This window comes from Lipophrys pholis (assembly GCF_963383615.2).
Source record: "Lipophrys pholis genome assembly, chromosome: 1".
Classification (NCBI taxonomy): Eukaryota; Metazoa; Chordata; class Actinopteri; order Blenniiformes; family Blenniidae; genus Lipophrys; species Lipophrys pholis.
In genome coordinates this window covers 40,730,553-40,747,856 of record NC_137635.1, presented here as the reverse complement: position 1 = coordinate 40,747,856, position 17,304 = coordinate 40,730,553, and the positions used below count along the sequence as shown (strand labels likewise).

At 42.6% G+C, this 17,304-nt stretch overlaps 1 protein-coding gene across 4 annotated transcripts; it reads left to right on the top strand.

Moving 5' to 3' along the window:
• Positions 1-372: 372 nt before the first annotated feature.
• Positions 373-12,650, top strand: LOC308111055 (KN motif and ankyrin repeat domain-containing protein 4-like). Of its 4 annotated transcripts, none has more exons than XM_080465776.1 (11): positions 630-833; positions 5,700-5,778; positions 5,859-7,091; positions 7,173-7,304; positions 8,167-8,242; positions 8,921-9,253; positions 9,397-9,481; positions 9,987-10,206; positions 10,295-10,437; positions 10,974-11,174; positions 12,050-12,603. In XM_080465776.1, the coding sequence occupies exons 2-11, from the start codon at positions 5,760-5,762 to the stop codon at positions 12,140-12,142; spliced, it is 2,535 nt and encodes an 844-aa protein (XP_080321902.1). In that variant the 5' UTR covers positions 630-833; positions 5,700-5,759; the 3' UTR covers positions 12,143-12,603. The 4 variants fall into 4 exon arrangements, with proteins under 4 accessions (XP_080321899.1, XP_080321900.1, XP_080321902.1 ...); XM_080465775.1 differs by having other exon boundaries at positions 7,173-7,331; XM_080465773.1 differs by having other exon boundaries at positions 373-833; positions 5,859-7,331; positions 12,050-12,650.
• The last annotated feature ends 4,654 nt before the right edge of the window (positions 12,651-17,304 follow it).

Genomic DNA, 17,304 nt, shown 5'->3' with positions numbered 1-17,304 from the left:
AAGGACATAAATTTGATTGATAAGAACAATTTGAAAGAGAATCTAATGTTTGGAGGCTTTTGTCCAGAGTGGTTACTCTGCTTCTGGTGAAAACCCAAATCCCGGCACATAAAATGATGAAAGCAGACTCTGGGCAGAAGCAAGTTCCTGGCATGAGGGTTGTGCTTTAGAGGAAGATGCTGGTAACACGATGAAAGAGGATCCAAAAAGAACGAGAGGTATGTACCGAGAGAATTAACCCCCTTGGGTGGCACCAGGCCCTCACCGAGACGCAGACCACATAACAATGGATAGTGTTTCACATTCTGAAGGAGGGATGTGTGTGAATCACTGCACGGTCACTGGTGTTATTTGAGAGGCTGATGGAGGCTCACAGTAAAAAGTGACTCTAGTACTTTCTCTTGTGTCTCACCAGAAGCTCCATACTTTGACATGTTGTCACTAGGACCTCAGACAAGCTGCTGTCATCCCTGGGCAGCTGTAACTCTGAGCTCCTATTGGCTGCCGCTGCCTGCAAGAGTAGGCATGGTTCTGGACGTCTAACCTCCCACTTGTCAGTCTGTTGGACAGGAGGTCCTGTAGAAAGGCATGCTCACAAGCTCCTCCTTGAGCGTTACTCTCTCTTTTACACACAAGCAATCCCAGCTTCTGTTATGGCAGGGGCTGTTTATTGGCATCTACCAAACAGGCGCGGCATGCCGCTCTCCCTGACAGCACCTCCCTGACTCCCGAGGAGACAGACAGGCTCAACTAGCTGACAGAGGACTGTATTGGACTGTCTGGCAGAACACACCCTAAAATCAGTTGGGGGAAACTGCTGAACATGTCACAAGGTAAGTCTGATGTAATATTAATCTTGTATCTCTGCAGACAGCGCAGGGCTGTGGGATTGGACAGTTAATCAAAGCTGAGATGCTGAACATTGACCTTGGATGTCTTTGATCAGGAACTGTCTGATCTAAATTCAGGGTCAGAAAAGCTTTTGACTCTAAAGTGATTGAAGAAATTGTGAGGAGTGGAGCAGCGGGCCGTGGCTGCATGCTAATCATTAAGTCGGTATAAAATCTTTGCCTTTAAAAGATGAAATATTGAATCACACTAACATTCTTATTGCTTACGCATGTTGTAAACAATACTCTTGAAATGAAACAAACACACACATCCATGTCAACATCCAGGGAGCCCACTTTCCATTTTAACCTCACCATGTCAACATACTGTTGCTTTCTTCCTTGCGTGAAGCCCCTGGCAGCTGTTTGATCCCAAGAGCTTTGGCTCCACATACCAGCGGTGAAGTTTTAGATGCCACATGGTAACTCTGACCCTGTTGCAGTTGGAGTAGGACCAGGCCAAACCTACTGGGCCAAGAAGTCCAGAGAAGTAAAAATAAGACTAAACAAAAAATAAAAAAATAAAAAATAGATAAATAGAGATGGGAATTTCTATGATTTCTTCATGGAGACAGAGCGTGAAAATAATGAGCTGCAAAAAGTAGGAGACAGTTGAGCAGAGGGGTGGAAAGGGAGCCCGAGTCCAAATGGTTGGCTTCAGTTCTTAGATCAACCTCAAACAGAAGAGGAGGTTTAGAGTTATGCGCTGGAAAAACCACAGACTGTACAGCCAGAAAGTGAAGGAGAGGAAAGATTTTTCTGGGAAGACAACATAGACAGCATGACATGGAAATGCAGTATATACACCGTGGAGACAAATATTTGCTGGGAAAAGGGAATATGAAGTTTTTCTGAATCTCACTGGACGTGTGTCAGGTTTAAGTAGTGTGTTAAAACACATTACAATCAAGCGTCTGCAGCGTGTAATAGTCTAAAACAGATTACAGTTATGTGGGTGGCAGCGTAAACACAAGTTCACGCCCACGTAAACACATGAAAATGCAAACACAGGAGAATTTATAGGCTGATTCCTCCAGTTATATTGAAAAATCTGCAGTAGCTCTGTCTGGTGATTTGAACCATCTTCACTGTGTTGATTAGTCTCTTGGTCAGTCACATGATGGTGGGAAAAAAACATTAGCAAGAACACACCACAAAATGCTGTGCATGAAAGTGATTGAAAAAGTTTTCAGTGTTTTATTCTGTTTTATAGAACTCAACCAAATCAAAGACTGACCTTTTCCAAAGCCCAGGCATAAAGATTGTCAGAAAAAAAAAACCCCTGCAACACGAATTCGCTGAGATTATCATCAACTAAACTAAGTCCAGTTAGCAATTTATTGAACTCTTGAACATGTGATGACTTCTATCTTCTCTCTCATTGCTATACAGAGAGGTCACTCCCTTGTGTCACACGGGCATATTTGATTTGTGGCTTTGGTAAAGAATGCTGCGGTTGGACATGTTGTGATTAGGTGGTTTCCACTGATGCTTGGAGAACCATGAAGGTCTGTGTGAGAAAGGATACGATTCTGCAGAGAAGAAAGGGTGCAAAAAGACATAAAAGAGCATAAACAAAACAAAATACCTGGCAATAACTACAAATTCTGACATTTCCCTCGACTGAAATACACTGGACCGTTTGGTGAATGCGAAGTAAACTTTGATTTCTGGAAGCTTGAAAAATAAAATTCCAGCCAGTTCAACCTGAAGCTTGACTGAGTTCGGTATGTGTATTGCTGTTTGACTGGGGCCATTTTGGGGTGAAGGCAAATATTTTACGTTTCATTTCTTGGGTTTCCTGTGGGGTGGGCCTACGGTTCCAAACACACACACACACACACAATTAAAACGTGTGCCACGGGAATGTGGAGGGAGTCAGAGAATGGCTCCCGGGAAATTGTCAAACCCTAAATCTGCTGTATTGTTTCCTGTGGCAACCTGGTCAGGGGGAAACGTGCACGTCTATATCCATGCATGACAATTAGAGGGCGGGTCACACAGTGGTAATACACAGAAAGCAGTTTGATTCTCAGTTTGAGGAAAGCAAGTAAAAAAAAAGTAAAAAAAAAAAAAAAGAAATGCAGAATACAGTTTTGACTTTGTTAAGCCTGTGGTTGTGAAATTGTCTTTAATCTGCATTAGTGGTTTTGCTGCCTTCAGGGTCAAATAACACTTCCATAATTTGCATTATGCAAAACGAAATGAGTATCGCGCAATCATCTCACTTTGTGAAGTTTTCAAATTGAAACTTGAACATTTGCTTTTTTTTATTAATGTCAAAGGAACAAAAGGGAATGTGTTTTCATTCCTCTGAAGGCGAGCCAGCCGTCTGCCTCCTGAGCCGCATGACTGAGCTAACAGAGACTGATTGAGACGTCTGCAGTAACAGGTGCTCTGCAGTGCAGAGTTGATTGACGGAGTCAATGGTGAATGCAGCTTCCACTTAAAGTCAACACCGGGTATTTTCCCCCCCTGAATATCAAAGCTTCACTATCTCCATGGACGTATTTCTTGTCTATCATTCGGTTTGTCTGTCTCCCTGGAGCCCAATCACCTGAATGATCTTTAATCACTTTGAGAGAGACATATCTAGGTCTTCTCACAAGATATGTGTGTGTTAGCTTTACACCCACACATGTGAGCTAAACTTAGACGCGTCAGATGGAGGGTTGAAAGATTCCTCTCAACATCATAAAACCCCACTGTGGCAAAACAACATGCATACAGTACCATATCAGTTTCAGTGTTACTCTCCTGAAGGCAACAGAAGTAACTAGTAGACGGTAATGACATTCATGGTGAAAACCAGATAGGGGAAAAGAAATTACTGCATTTATTTTGATTAAGATTAAGGAAGTTGCTCATTCGAATGCAAACTATGACACAGTCTCGATCCTCCGCTATTTATGGTACTTCAATAAAAATGGTAAGCAATGGTGGACTGTAAGTTGTCCTTTAGCGCATGTATGTCATAACTTCGATGTTTTTGTTTAGAAAAAAACTAACAAATAATCAATAGCAAAAGATAGTTCTGGAAGTCAGCTTTGATCCGTCCCACAGATGGAATTACTGTAAATGATCCAACTGAACCTGGTGACTCAGAGTAAGGTTTATGTGACCCTTTAGTGACCAAACTATTTATAACAACGGCTCTGTAGAAAAGCAGAACAGACAAAAAAGAGAACGTTTTCGGAAGATCGTGGAGTTTCGGCCGGGTGAAGCCGGGTGAAGCTGGCCTCCGCCGGCCGCTTCCGTGTTCTTCGCCCGATGCGTCCCTGCGTCGTTCACAACCCTGCCTACATTTTAACCATTCTGTAGTGGGACCGTGCGACAGAGTTGGGCCCGGGTGCGTTTTGCCTTACCATACCCTCCCGCTCTTCCCCGATCCAGCACGTACTGCGCGGTGGAACCGCGGCTTTACTTCCCAACACCAAGGTGACAATAGCAACACCGAGGTAAAGACCTAGGTGTAGCTATTATCACACTCAATATGCTACCAAATATGGGTTGTATAATGTGACTGGATAAACTACACTCTGACCTTTCACCATGATCTTACTCCTCCAACCCTCACCTCCTCCACATCCGACAATCCCAAATCAGAATTTCAAATCTGGTAGGTCTTTACATACAGACTGTAGTCACACTTAAGTGTATTTTATAGCTTTGATTCTCCTGTTAGGAAAATCAATTTCACTTATATAGGTGCTACATACAGTTTTACCTTCAAAGTAATTGTTTTCATCATAGCATCATGTCAAAAAATAAAAAAGAATCAAAATAGACTGGGAAAAGGAATCCCCCTGACACCCGGATTCTCTGTTTTGCTGTGCCTGCCCCTAAAGCTCTCTGGTGGCATGCTACAGTGTGTGTGTGTGTGTGCATGCATGCACATGTGTAGAAGTCAATTTGGTGGTATCTTTCTGTTTACTACATAGCTGACATTGTTTGGGGCTGTGGCTTGGTGGCTGCGGTGGCTCAAGAGGATAGCAAGCTGCTAAAGAGGCTGGTGGTCAGCAGGAAGGGAAAAAGAGGTGACACCAAAAGGGAGGGACTGTATGACAGAGACAGGAAAAAGTAGTGACTGAATAGGGTGGATTCTCCATTAGACAGACCAAAAAAAAAAATTATGAGAATCTGCAAATCTGAAATTAACGGACAGTCAAATACTTGTAGTAAATACATCAGGGAACAAAGGAAATATATGAGTTGAGGTAAAGTAGACTGATGATCTGTTAGGAGACTGCAGGCCCTGTAGGAGGCTCGCAAAGAGCGGGGAGAGAGGAAAGAGGGAAGTAGTGAGTCAGAACAATGGTTGTCTGTATTTAAGTCTGTAGGAGTATATTTTGCACCACTGGCCATAGCTACTGGGCTAAACAGTCTGAGGATATTTTAAGCCCTCATGCCGGATGGGAAGACTGTAATCAAGAGAACATCAGGCCTGCCACTGTTGAATAATAGCTGACTTGGTTCATGGAAGAAATGAGGCAATAAGAGTGTGAGAAATATGGGAAAGGGTGGAATCCATTTGAGGGAGAAAGCAAATGGAGTGTAACTGGAAGTGTTTCATTCTTTGTAAAACATGTGGGTGAATGAATAAAAAGTAAGTTGGACAAAAAAACTGCTCTAACTGATCATGAATTTGAAACTATATCTACCATTAAAGTACCACAAGTGAACCTAGAACAAATGTCAGTTACCAAAATGTATTAGTTTTCTGCCATTGGAAATCAGGGATATGTTCTCTTTTGCCAGTTGTACTAATGCACTATCTTGTTTTTCCGTCTATTTTGTTTGCTTTGCCAGATACCAAAAGTCCAATCAGATAGTGTGACAACAAATTTTTTGGAGAACTGAAGACGACCAATGATGGAAAGACAAAACGGTACAAAGATATTTGTCAGATGTCAGAGTTAAAAACTGAAATGAAGTTTGATATTATAATTTTATTTTTTATGTTTACAGGAAATATTGCTCATCATAAAACAGCAGAGAATGGAATTAAAGGGAAACCACCGTATTCAGTAGAAACCCCGTATGGTTTCCAACTTGATTTGGATTTCTTGAAATATGTAGATGACATTGAGAAAGGGAACACCATCAAAAGGGTTCCCATTCAGCGCCGCAGCAAAGGTCCCCGGGCAAGCACTCTACCGAGGCACCTCAACCCTTCAGGGAGTGGCTATCGCCCCAATGCCTGGGGATCCACTGGGGCTCTTGGCCCCAGGTCTCGGGTGTCAGATGCCCATCAGCATGGCTCCTGGGCATATGATCACAGGCCACCGCTCTCTCCCACAGGACTCATATCTTTGGTGGAAATGGAGGCCAGAATCAAGGAATTTGATGAACAACCTTTAGGGGAGCACATCAGACCTCATCTCCTTCGTGCCTCTAGTCTGCCTCTCACTGTGTTATTAAGACAAGGTTCAGAGTCCACAGACGATCCTGGCAGCCTTCGGAGTTCACGGGATAGCCTCAGAGGAAGAAACATCTCGTGTGAAGATGTCTTCCTCACTGCAGACAACTCTTACCCTCAGGACTGCTCTGGGTTGCTGAGGCGCCTGACCGAGGCCCTGGAACGTGTAGGGGAGTTGGAGATGGAGGTGAGGGTTATTCCAGAGCTCAGAGCGCAGGTCTGCTTCCTCCAGGAGGAAAGAGAAAGGCTGCGGTTGGGCCTGAATGGAACCACAGTCCCTTGTAAATCCCCTCACTACAGCAAAGTGGACATTAAAAGGCCTCGTCATGAAGGCCACATAATGTTTCCTAGAAATCACTGCAACAGTTCAGATGACTCTAATCCAACACACGAGTGGAGGAGTAGCACAGATCTGGATGAGCTGCTGACAGTGACATCCCTGCAGGCCAAAGTCGCTGTGCTGGAGCAGAAGCTCCATGAGGCTGGCCTGGAGCTTCAGAGGGTGACCGCACTGCTGAGGGAGCAGCAGGAGGAGACCAGAAGAAAAAACGACAAGATAGAGCACCTCATGAAGAATCCTGATGTATGGGTTCGTGCAGAGAGAGTGGTGGTGGACCAGGGTGGAAAAGAGACAGTGGTGAGATCCATTGACCCAGATTATAACAAAGTGTCCTTCACCTGTTCAAGGACTGTAAACACAAATGGTCAAGGACAGCAAGACTCTAGAGTTAGTTCTTCTAATCCACTCCTGTCGGTGAAACCTGCTAGTACTTCAATTGAGGGTACAGAGACAAAGGTGGCGGTCCATCATATACAGAAGATCAAGAGTCTCTTGGATCAACAGTGGGGGATTTTGTGTGCAGAGAGCAAGTCAGAAGAGGAGAGTAAACCGAGTACACTGCTGAAACACCCAGATCCAAAAGTCAACTCTTTGCAAGAGGAGATGATGAGGCTTGTTGACATTCTTGCATCCTACTACAAACAGCATGGACAAGGTGATGGGAAGCATATTCAGCATGGAGGTATATAATTCAATCACATGCTTGTGCCGCATTGTGAAAATGTATGTAAGGGGAAAAGACACACTGGCTGACTATTCTAGCATCTTCTCCACAAAGTCAACAAAAAGCAAATTATAGGACTGAACATAGACACGTACAAGTTAATGCAGAGGAACACTGAAATGCATTGAGGGCTTTGTGTTGCATGGCAACGAGAAAGCGAGAATCTTGTGTACAGACAGAGAGACCCAGATTGATTCCCCGGAAGCTCCGAACATCAAGTTACGCTACAATGTGCAATCCAAACATTCCCCTTTAAAACCAATGGGTAACTTTTGAAAAAACCCAAAAGCAACCTTTGGGTCTAATGAGTCAGAGACACAGTTTTACGACGTACGGAGGTGACTGAGTCATAGTCAATGAGCCTAAACAGAATCTAACAATGAGAGATGGGTCACTGAAGCCCTAAACACACACTGATGTCATATAGTGACACAGTAATGAATCAATGCAAATATGTTTGTTTGTATTCTAACACTGATGTCTTTTTAGCTGCAGATAATTTTTTTTCTTGAGAACTTACATTCAGTTACAGTTTATAATAAAATAAGACAGCGCTGTTTTAAAGGCAAAAGCTACTGATTGTTAGATTGAATGCAACGTGATGGCTTGTTGTTGTTGGCTTAGCTTTCTGTTTACATGATGAATAAGAAGCTCCCGTATTAGGGAAAAAAAAAAAAGAGGATTACAGAAATAACATTGTGTAAAAGAACATAAACCACGACAAACATGTATCTCACCAGGAGGATGTAATGTTGTTGCTTGATCACATGTGATGTGTTTGTCTTCTCTTTAGCCTCTCGATCCGCCCTGCGGACAGACGGCTGCATCCAGACCTCAAACACACTGCTTTCTGAGGGTGCTAATGATGGGTTAGTAAATACTGACTTTTGCAATTTTAAAAGTTGTGATTATTGGTTCTGTGACTTAATTTACTGTTGTATGGTCTTGGGCGCCGAGAAACATTATGATTTAGGGTGGCAAGATGAATGCCACTCCCTTACAGAGGAGAAATGGTGACTCCGGCTCCGAGTCACTGTTTCTGAGAATAGCCAGAGAATAACATTTTGTGGCTCAATGGAGCGATTCACATTGTGAAATCTATTTGACTACGATTGTTGCAAGAGTCTTTCTCAAAATGACGGTATTCATGTTTATTCTTTGACTTTATTCTGAGACTTTGTTCTTGAATTTCAAGTCACCGGGGCATTAAAATGACTGGACTTGTATTAACCCAAGCCAAACAACATGAATAATGCATCCGAACTCTCCTACAGGAAACTACTTATTTTGCCAACATGACCAAACTATGAGATTACAGGCAAAACGATTAATTTGCTTGAACAATTATGTCTGATGATTTACATCTGGACATGGGAGAAGAGAATTTCTTTCTGGCAGTAACACACAGTTTGGCATCACCACTTGGCTAATTTGTCATATTTCACTGACCTTTTCCTTTTTTGACCGTTCTGAGCATCGACCACAATTTAAGAAGATATTGCTTTTGATATTTCATACACATTTCCTACCTTTCATTTTTCTTAAAGATTCAAAATTCACAACCGTGGGAGTCTAAATAAACAGGACTCTTTGGCCCAGCATGTCCGTGGTGATATGGGGCAGAGCGGGAGCAGCAGTAGCCCTCAGGAGATGGCTGCCGTCCAGATGGATGCAGAACCAGACAGGAGAGGGAAGGAGGGAGAGAGGCAAACAGGTCCAGACAGACCGATGATGCCGATAGGAACAGGATCGTGTCAGACACAAAGATGCACAGCGCTTCTGCAAGCTGATGCGACGCAGAGAACTGCCAAGTCAAAAACACAGCCGGCAGGAGAACAGATGGAGTTGACCTCTGACTCAGAAACAAGCACCAGGGGCAGGTGAGCGGGCTGGAAAAAAAACACTGGGGCAATGTCTGTTTGTAAAATTCTATTCCAGAGGAAGCACGCCAATGTGTTCCTTTATCTATTGCTTTTATCTCTAAGCTCTTTCTTAATGCACATAAACACACTCTCTTTCCCAGGGAGAGAATAAGTGCAGATTTTATGGCTGCTTGTCACTTCCTCAAAGATCACATGGACAACATGGATAACCCTAATGAAGACATGGTAAGAGCAAACGTTAAGTCACAACTATAATCCATTCATCAATCTTTTATCTCCACTTTATACAATTTAGGGTTGTAGGTGGCAAGAACCAATTCCACCTGACTATGGTTGAAGGCAAGGTACACAGTAAACAGGTCGCTGGAAAAACACAGAGAGACAATGACCAATAATCTCAAGCACATTGTTTGGTTTTATTGTGGGATGAAACATTGGAAGTGAGACAAAACCCGGGCATGCAGAGGAACAACAAACTGCTCTGAAAGCCCCAAAGATAACTCAAAACTACACTATGCACCTATAATAGCAGATTCCATTTTAAATATTGTCACATTACTACCTTTTTCATATGTTCCATACAAATATATTGAGTTGTTGGAACGATACTTTCATCACATAAGGTTATACGATGACAGGATGGTGATCTCAAGCTGAATCAAATGCCAGACTTTTATGTCATTTTAATGACTATCGTATACCTCATTCACATGTCTGATCTATTTTCCAGAGGAAGGCCTTGATTGTTTTGTTCCAGCACTGGTTCGGTGTGGCAGCTGAAGAGGCTTCCGTACCCAGCACAGTGTCTTTGTACCTGAAGGAGGTGAAGAAAGCCGCTCCCGCACTGCTGGCCTTTTTGGTCAACTTGGCAGATGACAACCGCAACACAGTCCTGCACTACAGCGTTTCTCATTGCAACTATGACATTGTCAGTCTGCTACTGGACACAGGTGACTGAATTGTACTGGCAGAGGTGGGACACGAGGGAGCGGCCGACTCGTAGGGACTAAAAATATCAACGTCTTTTCCCTGCTACAGGTGTGATTGACATCAACATTCAAAACAATGCCGGCTATACAGCAGCGATGCTGGCCTCGCTGACAGCCCCTGATGGGCCTGGGGGAATGGAAGTTGTCCGCAAGCTAATGGAGTTGGGCAGCATTAATATTCGCTCCAGACAGGTAAAGCAACCATTGTGAACCAATGGGACATGATAAGGTGAATTAAAGACAACATTTAGGAGTTCCACAGTTAATTCAACACATGGAAATGAAGCGTTTAAACAGCTGTATAATACAGTACATTCTGTTGCTTCGTGAGGTTTTTGTAGTCATAACATTAATGATGTTATGAAGATGATCGACAAAGACATGAGATTTAACATTATTAACAGAAACCCTGTGTTACACACTTGCAGTACTTTTAAAGACATAGTTTCAATGTAGCAGGCAAATTATAGAACATGCAGGCACTAGTAGTAGTGTGTGATTCAGAAGCTTCATCTGCTGCTGCTTCAGTATTGAGGGTTTTTTCTTTTTCTTTTTTTGCCTATTGAGAAGCATCCAAAATTTTGTGAGCACATTATTGAATTGGTCGACAGCCACTTCAAATGTCCCTTCGGCAAGACATTTGTTCGCAAATGGTATGTAAGTAGGACAAATGCTGTTTTTTAACAGTTCTCCATCTTTTGCCACATCATTTGTCCCTGTGCACACAGACGGGCCAAACAGCTCTGCACTTGGCAGTGAGACACGGCCGGGGTGTGATGGTCCGCCTGCTGCTGAGCTTTGGGGCAGACACTAACATCCAGGACAACCAGGGAACCACGGCACTGATGTTTGCATCTGAAAAGGGCCACACACACATCGCTAGACTGCTGCTGGAGAGGAGTCAGTGTGACCTCACACTCACTGACAAGGTAACACTGCAGGTTAAAACCCAGATCAACAATTTTACTATGACGCTGGGGGGGAAATATCCTGTTAGACTGTTAAAGAAATTGCTTTCTGCCATCGTAACAGTTTACAGTTATATTTACTGACGCAATAACAAATTCACCGAACAATATTGTTCCAACTGCACATTATTCAACTGCATTTTTTGTTTTTTAGGACTCTAAAGCCCTGTTACATTTTGTAAACAAAATGGCACATTGACTGATGTATTCATAAAACTGAACGAGAAAAGCAGCTTAGATGTATGCAAGCTTAGATGTTTTGACTCACACTGTGTGGACGTGGGTGGACTGACAGTCTGGTTGCAGCAGAATGGAGCTTCCCCAGGATTAATCAAGGCCACAGTAAGACAAATCTCCCTTGGCTGAGATGAGCTAATCCGCCAACAGTACCTTATCCGCCAGTCTGGGGCAAGTATAGAAAAATGTTGCAAATGTATCTTCTGCTTTTGACAGAATCCTCTCCCGAAGAAGACTTCAGGAGTTAAACAAGACTGTCTGTCTATCAGCAGTCTACTTGAACTGAAGCTAATATTTTTTTCTCAACATGAAACCGATTTAATTAGAATGATGAGCTCCGCTGGAATGCCTTCTTAACTCATTGAATTTGTGCCCTCCAGCCACACTGCTAGGATCAATACTTTTCATCAGAGGTACTAACACTGTGGGGGCTGAAACACATGTGACACCTTGACAGCCCGACAACACTGAGAAAGTAAACATATCAAAGTCGTTTGGTAAACCCAACAAACATTGATGTGGATGAGCTATCGTGATTGACTGCCAAAGTGAACTTGCTAATTTTATGCCTTTTTTTTTTTTATTCCCCTGTCTTCCAGCAAGGTCAAACCGCCCTTTCTATTGCGATGCAAGGTTCCCACACTGATACTGCCGCCCTGCTGCAGGCCCATGCAAAAGCTCGAGCTCTGTAGTCCTGGAAGGTGGCAGAAGGTCTTTTCTGTTTGAGACATATACAATTGAGCTTAATCGTGATAATGTTTCTGCCTTTTTCTGCACATCAAGCTTAAAATAGAGTCACACCTTTCTATTGATTTTGTACCACATCAGTGAGTATGTTAAGGTTGAGGAAAAGATGAGGGCTCTAATGTCATGGTAACTGGTGCAGAGGATGTGCTGTGGTTTGTTTCTGTTGGTAGTTATCTTTGGTATTTGCACATCCAAGTCGCCTATTTATGCAGCTGTTGTATTGAACAAGATATTATGTCAACAATGACCTAAAGCTACTACCTGTTTTAAAGAGGATTTATAGTAATTTGCCAAATATTATGCACTTTTTGGATAAAATGCCTGCAAAGTATCTGTTCCATTCTGCATGCAAATCATATATAAAACCTGACTCTGGTGACAATAAAGCAGTATTTTGATTACACCCAAGTAATTGTTGAATTGATGTATTAAAAGAGTTTTTGTAATGAAAGCAATCAAACTGCATTGTTGCACTTAAGCAAACATGGTCGGGAGCTGGTCGAACTGTCAGGAAATATTGAAACCTCATTAGTCAACATTGTTCGCTTGCAGTGACAGACCTGACCAGCAGGTGGCAGAGCTCTTCCATTTCAATTATCTCAGCAAACTCAAATACAACACACACGCACACACGCACACACACACACACACACACACACACAAACACACACACACACACACACAAACAACACATATTTACATGTAGATTTATAAACTGAGCATATCCAAGGGATCAGATTAAATCCCTTTAAAGTGTGACTTACAATTATAAACATGACACCCACCCAGAGAGAAGACAGAGGTTCACCTGCACGTCTGTTAGGAAGACCCAGCTGGTCATGAAGCAGATTTATTTGAATGGTCTTTGTTCCTGTAAATCCCCCCAACCCGACCCCCCCCCCCCCCCAAACCATAACAGACAAAGCTTTAGTTTTGCTGCATGGACTTGAGATCATATTCGTCAGATAAGGCAAAAAGGATTGAGTGCAGAGAAGGGAAAGACGCAGGATTTCTGTTTGACAGAGCAAAGCAACCTCATTTCCCCCGAGGATTTCCTGCAGACAAGCAGCCTGACCATCCTGCAGTAACGACCCTGAGCAAATATATATCCCTAGAAAAGAGAACGAGATGGCTAGATAAAGATGGAACAGGCGTCTTTTCTATTAGTCAAGTGTCACATATAAAGTATCAACACCATAATAAATAGGTGAGTGTGGACACATAATGCTTAAAAGAGCTCACTTGCAGAATGTCCATAGTAACCATACTGAGAGGCCATGCATGATCTACAGATGCACAGGTGTAAATTCTCCACCCCCCACCATGCCACGATGAATAAAGGTGTTCATCTCAGGCTATGAGCAGCACTGACCATCTGTGATACCCTCATGTCTGCTGCAGGCATCAGTAAACTAATAATAAAAAAAACAAAACACTAACCCACATCCTCGCAGGGTGTGGTACAAATAGACGGTTGCTTGAAAGAATGTGCCCTGCTACGGTTTAATAACGGTAATGGACTGGATTTATCTGCCAGTGTTTTTCTGTCTGCTGATGAATCACTTTGCCTGTGGATGGATGTGAAACACACTTCACAGTCAGCGTGGGCACACACTCAGGGGCTTTTCAGCTGCAGCATTACTTGTTCTGGTTGAACTGGTACACCAAAGCATTGAATATGAGCTTATGTTTGAGTAAAGCAGCCTTTAAAATGCAGCATGTCTTATTGGAAGACATTAAATCTATATTGCAGTAGCTTGTAATGCCATCAGATTGTGAAGTTGCTTCCAGGATATTGACCCGAAAGACTCAGTGGGAGAAGCCTGCGAGACAATTGGTGCTAAATGAGAAAGATAACATGCAGAACGTTGAGGAGCTTCAGAATGAGCAGAAGTACATCATACATCTGCATCATACACCGGATTCTAAAACAAATAGGACTCCTATTTGCAAAGGTCCACCAAAGCTGCAAGAAGCCAGTCCCAACATTCGCAAAACACTGTCAGAGATAGTCACAGTTCTTCTGTGATCATCTATCTCTCCATCTTCAATGCTGCTTTATCCAAGTCACGGTCCCGGAGGGCTGAAGCCGATCTTTAGTTGACCCTGGACAAAGACAGGATACATCTTGTCCCGATCCCTCATCTGAACCAGCACAACAACTTTTTAAACGCACTTTAGTCACATGTAGTCACTTTTGGGGCGCCTGCTCCCTTGGCGCCGTACGGTGGCAGCCCACTACTCTTAGCAGGTACAGTTAAGGTTAACTAGGAATAGGATGGGTTAAATGCAGAGAGATAATTTCTCCAAGAGGATCAATAGTTTAGGTTTTCTATTCTGATTACATAACTGTTGTTGTTTAGGGTCTTGTAGATTACGTTTACGTCTCGCTCGGTTGTAGCTGCACTATTTCTGCGGACACTTCTGAACATTTACACCATCACCTGTGAGGTTGTTGTCTGTTCTCTTCGGTCTTCATCTGCCAGTTATTGAAAAGTCAGTATATCAAGGCTGATAACATCTGCCTGCAGTATCTTGAAAGAGGCTGCAGTGAGATCGATAAATGTGAACCATAAAAACACAATGAGAGAAAAACAGCCATTACAAGTTGAAAAGAGTTGAGTGAGCCTAAAGGGGTCAGAGGGTAATCCTCTCGTTTTTTGTGTTGTTATCTTTTTTTTTAAGTCATTACCAATAACACAATTCATATTACACACCCTGATTTGATCTGGAATCAGCAGTCAGCCAATAGTAAGAGTCACTCAAGGTAACTCTTCCTAATTTCTCTGTTTAAAAAGATAAAATTGTTCACTTGTGTGTACTTGCGCAGCATTATCACTTTTTACTTCAAAGCCTGAGCTACAAACTGGTGCCAAATTGGGAAACTACTTGGGAGAATCAAGTGAACCAACGGTGAATACAGATTGTTCGGCAGACGTACTGTGTGATGAAACAATTTAGTTAACGTCCCAACATTTGCTAATCCCATGCATAAGCATGAATGAGGCCAGATAATTCTGCTTTTCGCCACGAGACGACAAAAGAAAAAGACAAAATTAGCGGGAGCTTCGCTCAGGGAGATCGCTCAACCGGCTGTTTCACTGAAAGCATTGACTAAAGTGACATGTATATTTAGAGCTGCCGTCAGTAAATAGGGTTGGAAATTGTAGCTGACGGCAAATTTGAAGACTGCGAGGCTAATGCATTAGTGCGACAAGAAAAAAAATGAAATCTAGTCTTCAAGTGGATAAAAACATCAGTGCAGGAAGTGATCAGACTGTCACCAAGTAGAGCCCGTCATCCTTTAAACAGGGCGTTCCTGTGGGGTTGCAGTCTTCCTCCCACACCCTAACATTGGCAATATTCTCTACTCTTTTCCCCGCACCTCAGATATTTAGCAAAACGGATAGATCTGCTGCTCACACACGGCATAACAAGCACAGGAAAACATAGTGAAACAGAATCTATTTGTCCAACCATCACACACACCTGAGATATTTGAGTTACAAAATATCGATCAATGCAGTATATACATGATGACATCAGCTTAAAAAGATAAGGAAATAATCAGGTGAAATCTGGTTAATCTGTCCTGGGATAAACAGTCCTCCGTGAAAAGTGCATTTATGATTGCACAACATCCTGTAAATGTGAAGTTATATTTTGCTACATAAAACACAAGAGCAGAGACTTACGGAAGTTTTCTGTCAGATTTTATATACCAATATATAGAGATATTCCAAAGTAATTCATAACAGAAAATCAAAAAAGTGGAATCAGTTTGGTCTAAACACAGTTCAGCATTGCATGTACAGCGGTTGGCAGATCCCTGTCCTTTTGATTAAAAACCACGAGAGTAGAAAAAAAAAAGGAAACTAAAAGGCACAAAAAAACAAAAAAACAAAAAATCAATTATCTCAGTAACATCAAGGTTGGGAAATATTACAAAGACGAGGGTGTGTTTGGGAAGAGTTTCTGTGTCTGGTGTGAATTAACAGAGAAAGAAAAGGTTGTACACAGAAAGAGTGTTAACTGATGCACACCGGAGAAACAACACAAACAACTTTGGTGGGTAATTCAGATTTCTTTACAATCAGGGAATGCAGTGCTCTCCTTTATACAAATAAATTAATATACCTGTCGACACTTTATCTAAAATCTTATGTACAGTTTTTCTTTTACATAATTATATAATACATTATCAAAAACCTTTATGAAAACATATTTACAAACCAATGAATCAAAAAGCACCCTCAAAGCTCTTCCTTTGTCACACACTTAGTGTGTGTGTACACACACACACACACACACACACACACACACACACACACACACGCCTCTGCATCCACACTCTACTCTTCCATTCACAGTTTTCTCCCATGCAATACACAATACAGAAGGCATTCTAAGAGGGTTGTGCAACAAAGAGCATACAAAACATTTCCAATATGGCTGTGGGATGAACATCGGCACACATGCATATCTCGACGCACACGCACGCACGCACGCACGCACACATGCACACACACATACACACACGTAAGGTTTATGAATTGAGGAACAGTGTTGATCATGGAGTTAAACCAGCATGAAAAATATTTACTGACACAAGAAGTCAGTCTCAACCTCATTACATCACATTTTTTTTGTGTTTACCTCACATGGCGGGTTTTTCTCCTCATGCAACCACCAGCTGAGCCCTCCCACGTAGCAGCAACCAAAACTGTCTGCTCAGATATCGGCCATCTCAGGAGGAGGAGAGTGGGCGTGTGTGCGTGCGCGCGTGTGTGTGTGTGTGTGTGTGTGTGTGTGTGTGTGTGTGTGTGTGTGTGTGTGTGTGTGTGTGTGTGTGTGTGTGTGTGTGTGTGTGTGTGTGTGTGGGTGTGTGTGTGTGCAATCACGTGCCTGAAAATGACTGGGTGCACTGTTGGCTGGTGAGCAATTATGCATGCTGTTTGTGTTTTTCGAAGGGCAAGTGCACATTGTCTTCATCCTCCAGAGAACAGTGTAAATTCGCTCCCACTGCACCCGCGTGTAAATATGTGTGCATTTGTCACAGTCAAAAGCAGGTGATCAAATAACACTTGAGAATTTTTTTTTTCTTTTT